This window comes from Colletotrichum fioriniae, assembly GCF_027942845.1.
Source record: "Colletotrichum fioriniae strain IMI 355084 chromosome Unknown scaffold_17, whole genome shotgun sequence".
In the NCBI taxonomy this organism is placed as follows: Eukaryota; Fungi; Ascomycota; class Sordariomycetes; order Glomerellales; family Glomerellaceae; genus Colletotrichum; species Colletotrichum fioriniae.
In genome coordinates, this window is record NW_027076853.1 from 537,702 (window position 1) to 545,196 (window position 7,495).

Sequence of the window (7,495 nt, forward strand, 5' to 3'; positions counted from 1 at the left end):
TGCGTGAGATAACCGCGTATCTTGAATATCAAACAAAGTCCCTATGAGGAACATTTTCATTCCTCAAACAGCCAAGAAGTTACCTCCTACGTCAGGGGCGTATATGGCGGTTGGATTTTGTGCGTAACTCGAAGTAGTGACACAAACGCTTTGTATGTTTCCACGCATTCCATCGTTTGGGCATAGCTCTCATACAGAGTTGGAATGAAGCTTAACAGATCATGCATTAAGACCACCGCTCCGCCTTTGTTTTACTTGTATGACCAGGCGGCTCCAATGGTCGCAAACCACTTTCAAAATTCTTGATATGTTTGCCCGAGACTCCGGTCCCTTCTCATCCCATCTATCAGGCTTTGTCAATGCCACATGCTACTACGGCCGCTGGCGTCAATCACCGCCGTCTGTCTACGTAGGTAGACCACACCATCATTTTCTTCTCCAGATCCAATCCAGAGTCTGTCACCATCCAGTCTAACAGTCCAGCGAATCAAGTACGACGAAACAACGTCCCCTCAAACATTGAGTTTGGAACCAAGCCCGAGCTCCGGGGACATTTGACTTTTTTGAGCAAGGTTGGTGTTAAAACTCCGTTCCCGCTCCAACAACCCCCGCTCGTCACTCTAGCTTTGCGAGGAGCAGATATTGGTGATACCATGGTAGATCACGGTATCTATTTCTTACAAATCAATTCTCTGAGTTTGGCGGGGACTTAGGACTTGGTGCAACATCGTTACTTCTCCTTGATAAATAGGTTGCTGCCCTTGGTAATTTCTTCCTCTTCTTTGGGGCATTACATCCAGGACTGAAGTCTCACCGGAGGTACCCGAGCTTTATTCTACCTGCGCCAAGTCAACCATTGTCTTAGATAGGCCGAGAAAACAGTCGAAGTGACCTATTGGATTGGAAGATTGACGCAAAAAACGCGGGGAATTCGACGAACCGCCAGCATGGCAACGGCGATGAACGAGAATGATGCTGTCAGAGACTTCATACGCTCAGCTGAAGCCCTCACTACATCAATCGAGAATCTCAGGGAGGGCGATAGATCACAAGTTCTTCTCAAGCTTCATGAGCTCACAATCAAAGTCGAATCTCCTTGGGAGACGTTTGTGAGGCTCTTCTTAAGCGAAGTAAGTTGACACTGATATCACGGGGACGACGCGGAATAGCTTTTTAACTTCAACATTTACCAGCCGGCTGTCCTAGCATCAGTCAAGATACTGCAGGATCTCAACATTTTCAAGAAATGGAAGGACAATGGAAGCAGACCCATGAGTTGTGCTCAGCTCTCAGACCTCGCGGAAGGACCTTGCGATGCCGCTTTACTTTGTGAGTTGCACCCTCTTTTTTACATCTTGCAACAATATCTCATATTCTCCCAGATCGACTCCTCCGCCTACTGGTCTCGAACAACATAGTCGAGATGACCTCAGATGGGGTCTACAAACCCACCAAATTCTGCAACCAGCTTGCGGACTCGGACTTTAGCACCACCGCAAAGTTCTAGTAAAGCCATCCCCCAACCCCCTTTTCATCCCCCCTGCCAGCGTTTCTAAATACACATGACACCTTTTCTAACGGCCAAGCAAGTTACGACCACACAGTCCCAATGTTCGCCCACATGCCCGCCTTCTTCCAACAAACATCCTACAAAAACCCCCGCAGCGCCCGCAAAACAGTCTTTGACTCAGCCCACGGCTGGCAAGGCGGCCTCTTCACCTACCTCGAAGCCCACCCGGTGCAAGGTGAGGCCTTCAACACCCTTCAGCGGACGACGACGCTCAACAGGGCCAGGTGGACGTCCATCTTCCCAAGCCACACCCTCCTGGACAGCGGCTCCGGTGACGACGATCCGAGCTCGCCGCTGCTGGTGGACATAGGCGGGAGTGTAGGGCAGGATCTGTGGGCGTTTTATGAATTGCATCCTGAGACGGCGTCGAGGCTATATTTGGAGGATTTACCTTCCGTCTTGGCTGATGAAAAGACTTCCGTGTTGAAGGGGATTAATAAAGTGGCGTATGATTTCTACACGCCTCAGCCGATCAAGCGTACGTTTGAAACTACCTTTGCTGAAGTGGTTCAAGTCCCCCAGCAAAAACTGACAAAACCACGTAAAGACGCCCGAGCATACTACATGCACCACATCCTCCACGACTGGCCCGACAAACAAGCGCGCAAAATCCTCGAGATCCAAAAGGCTGCTCTGAAACCGGGGTACAGCAGAATCCTGATCCACGACCAAATCATGGACGACGACGTCCGGAGCGTCCACCCGCACGCCGCCGTCTTCGACATCAGCATGATGGCGTTTGGCGCCGCGCAGGAGCGCACGGAGAAGGAGTGGAGGGCGCTGGTCGAGTCGGCTGGGCTGAGTGTCGTCAAGATCTGGAGGGCGCCGGGTGCGGTGCAGGGGGTCATCGAGGTTGGGCTGCGGGAGGGGGCGAAGCTTTGAGGGGGACCTGTGTGTTGATATCAGTTAGTTTGATTCTTCAGGGTGACTGACTAGCTACCCAAGGTTAACAGGCGTTCTTGCTAGCCGCTCTAATCAGGAGAAATGAACCGGTAGACGTTGCAACTTGCAACGATCGGTACCGGAGCTCCAACCGGTTCCGGCCCCACTACTGATGCCGATGAGGAAAAGGGATCCACTACCTCCGGCCGACTGAGTGAACGTTCTCGGAGACAAGAGACCCGTCAAAGACAAGCCGTTGAAAGCGCATGCAATGATTCAGGAACCCAAGGTGCATGCCATTAGTCTCACACTGTACAAAATTGGGGGATGATGAAGCGTGCACCAAGGTATTGCGAAATATTCACACTCCACCCGAGAAACGACCATGCTCATCATCGCCCGTGAATAAATGGCATCCTCCTTCTCAATCTCCCATCCGTATCCTCCCACCACCGCACGTTACACAGAATCCATCACTAAATAATAGCACACCAGATATCAGACCAATAAATCTCTAAAACAAAGTCAGCTTTCGCATCCCCTCACGCCCAAAGCCAGTTAACCTCCCTTTATCGAGCCTTATCCGGAACTTCGGCACGCGACAAATCCAAGCCACCCGTCGATAGCGTCGTCCACCTCGGGCCGTTGTGGAGCCTCCATGCTCCGGGGGGTTTGAGGCCGGCATCAGCCAGCCTACGCTAAACCGCTTTCAAAAACCTTTTTGCAACGACCGGCGACCGCTCCTACAATGATAATCTGGCTCTGTTTCCATAGGGGGGAATTCATGCAGACCACTTTTTTGCTTCATGAAAGTCGCCGTGACCTCTCGTCTGGATGTAGTAAACGCGGGGTAGAATGGCACCATCGCTGGTTTCAAGAAAAGGACCAAAGCCGGGATCAAAAGCTTTATGGGATCCCCGTGTAGGAGGGGTTCTCTCGCCAGGAGTGTATAAGCACAAGTCACACATGATGCTTACCGCTTAGTACACTCTGATCATCATAGGCGCACACATGACTATAGTGCAGATGTAGTTCAACAAGACCCATGTATTGGAGCCCTTGATAGGGACATCATGGCTTAAAAGTTCAGAAAGTAGATAGGTATCATGATAGTGAGACACGCCGAGAGCCAAAGCTGCTCCTAGACCAACATCTCCTATTTACATCTTCCCCAGATGCTTCCTCCCCTTTGGTGCTAGACAATCCAGCGAGTTTAAAAGACGGCGAAGTCTTCTAGAAGATGGTGGCTGCCCACCGTCTCCACGCAGGCCAAGCGGCAACCTTCGCACGATAGGCGTTAACCTCATCCCAGTCAACCTCACGACGACCAGTGTCGAGGTCGATCTCTGAAAGCTTCAAGAAGCCCTTGCGCTTCCACAGGTAACCGCAAGCCCAGAAGAAGAGAACGACGGGCAGGGCAAGGTAAGCCTTGAAAAAGTCCTCAGCGGTGGCGAAACCGCCACCAGGGGGGCAGATGGCGACGAAAAGCTGGGCGATCAAAGAGATGGCAATCAGGAACAGGCCGAGCCAAGAGCCGGCAACACCACCGATGGCCTGGAAGGGAAGCTCATCAAGGGTGTGGCCCTGAGCCTTCCACGCAGAACGGAAACGAATGTGGGCGGCGCAGATGGAACCCCAGGTGAAAAGGGCGGCAAGACCAGAAAGCGACAAGAGCCAGTCGAAAACGACACCACCAGAAGACGCCATGCGGACGTAAGCCAGCCCACCGAAGGCGAGGTTGAGGGCGACGGAAGGCAGGGGGCGGCCTGATCGGTCAATGTAGGTGAAGATCTTGGGGGCGTATCCCTGCTGGGCAAGGGCGGTCAAGGTACGGGAACCACCGTAAACGCAAGAGACACCAATAGAAACGACTGAAACGAGAATGACGACGTTCATGAAGCTGTCGTATCCGTAAAGGTGGGCATCAAGAGGGGCCAGGACGAAGGGGGAGACACCATCGGCGTAGGGGTTGGCGGAGTTCAGGAGACGCTCGTCGGTAGAGCTGACGAGAAGGCCGACAAAGGTAAGACCCAAGACGTAGAAACTGAGGAGCATGTTTAGTCAGAGCTCAAGACGTTTGATTTGGGAAGGACTTACAGGGTAATACGCCAGAACACCTGTTTGATGGCACCAGGAAGGGACTTGGCAGGGTTGGCGGACTCAGCGGCAGCGAGACCGACAAGCTCAGTACCAGAGAAGGCGAAGGCGGCAGTGACGAAGACGGAGCAGAAGCCACGGAATCCGTTCTGGAACGCGCCGGGGTCGCTCCAGAGACGGTCACCCCAGTACTCGTCGTACTTTCCACCCTCAGGGCCGCCACCGCAGATGAGAACGAGGGCGACAACCATGAAGATGACGGTGGCAAAGAGCTTGAAGGCAGAGGAGACGAACTCTTCCTCGGCAAAGCCCAAGGTTCCAAAAACGTTGACGAAGATGATAAAGAGCCAGAAGATGGTAATCCATACTGCAACACTTATATCTTTGTTCCAATATTGTATCGTAAACGAGCAGACTGTCAGTTCGAGTGGTAAGACGATAACCCATTGGAAGACCTGTCACATATTAGAGCTTTGCGCTGCAATGCGCCATGCGGTGAGAAGTGACTTACATAATTCCAGCCCATAGCGAAACCCCAGGAAGGATCAAGGAAGCGGATAGAGTAGGTGTAGAAACCACCAGAGACAGGGTACAGGACAGCGAGTTCACCGAGAGCGTAGACGACGTTGAAGATCATGACACCAGCGATCAAGAAGCAGATGAGGACAGAGCCCGGTCCACCCTTGGTGAGGGCGCTACCGGAACCGACGAAGAAACCAGCACCGATGGATCCACCGATGGCAATCATTTGCAAGTGACGAGGCTTCATGGAGCGGTCGAGCTCAGTGTCACCGGTTCCCCAGTCACCTAACGATGCCGTGTTAGCGATCCATCTACGGAGAGACATCTATGCAAGGCAAGGACATGCTGGGCCGTTGGAGACGGGCCGCAAAGCAGTCCAAGCGGAGTTGTATAGAGGGGGATGCACTCACGGCGCTGGAAACTCTTGAGGTTCAAGCCATTGCGGGTCATGAAGTCATCCTCGCGAAAGTTCTCGGGAACGTGGCCATCACCGGCGGTGTGGCGAGCGCCCTTTTCCGAGTCGTACGTGGGCGGGACCACGCCGACTTGGGCATCCTCCTTGGACATGATGAAGAACAAGCTCGATAGCTCTGGATAGAGGCTAGAGACTGGTTGCTGAAGAAGAAGTAGTGCGCGTTGGCGCTTGTCGTGACCTTTGCCCTTGTCGACGACGGGAGAGGAACAAAGTCGGTGTTACTCTGTAAAGAAGTACAAGAGTATGAGGGGTGGAAGGGACAACAAGAAGGGACGAGACAGAGAGATAGGCGGCGCGGGATGCCGTTTAATAAAGGTTCGAGACAGCACCCGGAATGAGAGGCGGAGATGGGGACGGGGGAGCTAAGGCAGAGGGGGAGGAACAAGCCAGGCGCAACGACGACAACGGGAACGACGACATGTGCAGGTGCATTGCCCCATGTAAAAGTACCACGTATGGTATCTGTAAAGGTACCGTGGATTGTCGTTGGATGTGTAGAAACGGACCAGACTAAAGACAGGAAGGGGTGTGGGATGGGTAGGACTTCCTAGCGAGATGGGTAGGGGTACGACAGGAAGGCAGATGGTAGGATACGGAGGGTCACTTTACGGATACACAGAAAGGAAACGTGAGGGACAGACCCCTCGAGGCTTCCGTCGAGAGACATCGAGGCAGACAGAGAGGGAGGTGTGCAGCATACGGCTCGGGCGAGGAGCTGGAGCTGGAGCTGGACGAGAAGGGGACCAACCAACTTGGACGCGCTCACCTCACCGGCGCAAATCCAACGGATGGGAAGCTGCAACATGGACTAGGGAGACCAGGGAGACCCCGGCATGAGGGAACGACCCAATACCCCCTCCTCTTCCTTCCGTGACCCTACCTTGCCAACATTGTACATGGTTTCCCGATGGAGGGAGCACATTGTCTCGAGTATTCTACAGAAGTACAAAGTTGCCAAGAGCACCTTGCCTGTCTTACGTTAGTCCCTTGTTATTTTTCTTCTCCATTGTCTTCGTCTGCTTCTTCGTTTCCGGGATACCTTCTCCCCGGGAAATCACCCATGATAGCTGCGCCGCTAGCTTGTAGAAAAATGCCAGGAGGTAGGAGGAAGGTGACCTAGACTTTGAGAGGTTTAGACGGGTAGCTAAACAAGTCACTCCGGTACAGTCTTGGCAGGCAATTGAACCGGTCGGTCAGCCGTGAGACGGGAGGGAAGAAAGGGTAGGTCAAGGGGAGTGAAGGGGGACGGCCGGCATCTAGCAGTAGTGTACGTACAGCCAGGGAAAGCCCATGGCAGAGGTTCACACTACGCACACTTCCATCGTACATGAGAATGCGGATGCGGATGGCGGATGGCGGATGTTAGGTATCATGTGGGTGTTCGGAAGCAATGGAAGCTGCGTGGAAGGCGAAGATGGCAAGGCTTAGGAGATGGTGGGATGGACGAGATCGTCGAAGCATCTCACACGTACAGCCCAACGCGACGTCGTCAACTCGCCTCACGTTCAAGGGCTGCATCGGTGTCACTCGACGTGGCAGATTCGGTAGACAGGCAAACACCGCTTCTGTCGGTTCAGCCTTGAGCCTTGCCCTTCGAGACATCAGACTGTGGGACGCGGCATTTCAGGTGGCTCCATCGGGCAGGCCGGTGGTCTGCGACAAGAGGTTTGATTCGGAGATTCGCATGATGCCCACTGACCGCTGGGAAGCATGCGATGAGTTCGGTCAACGGTGCGGTGCGGTGCGTGGCTCGATGCCTCTTGAGGGTGACGAAGCGTGGAGGCGTCTATCTCGGGTCTCTTGGTCTAGAGACGTCGATGCCGGCGGATATGTCCCATCAGAGGCAACGCAGCGGCTTGGCGGAACCAGTAAGCTTTCTGAGAGCAGAAGGTGGGCTCGGTGGGGAGCGCAGATGCCAGACGGTGCAAATGGGGGGGGGTTTTGCCAAG

The 7,495-nt window shown here is 53.7% G+C and overlaps 2 protein-coding genes across 2 annotated transcripts; one reads left to right on the plus strand and one right to left on the minus strand.

Annotated features, from left to right (window-relative positions):
• Nucleotides 1-1,609: 1,609 nt before the first annotated feature.
• N0V96_011350 (uncharacterized protein) lies at nucleotides 1,610-2,452 on the plus strand (the record flags this gene model as incomplete). Its single annotated transcript, XM_053192239.1, has 1 exon — nucleotides 1,610-2,452. The coding sequence occupies one exon, from the start codon at nucleotides 1,610-1,612 to the stop codon at nucleotides 2,450-2,452; it is 843 nt and encodes a 280-aa protein (XP_053050403.1).
• Nucleotides 2,453-3,685: 1,233 nt separating this feature from the next.
• On the minus strand, nucleotides 3,686-5,638 carry INDA1_2 (Amino-acid permease inda1; the record flags this gene model as incomplete). The annotated part of the gene is made up of 4 exons (XM_053192238.2): nucleotides 3,686-4,496; nucleotides 4,550-5,004; nucleotides 5,061-5,356; nucleotides 5,482-5,638. 4 exons carry the CDS (start codon nucleotides 5,636-5,638, stop codon nucleotides 3,686-3,688), a joined length of 1,719 nt encoding a protein of 572 aa, XP_053050402.1.
• Between the last annotated feature and the right edge of the window lie 1,857 nt (nucleotides 5,639-7,495).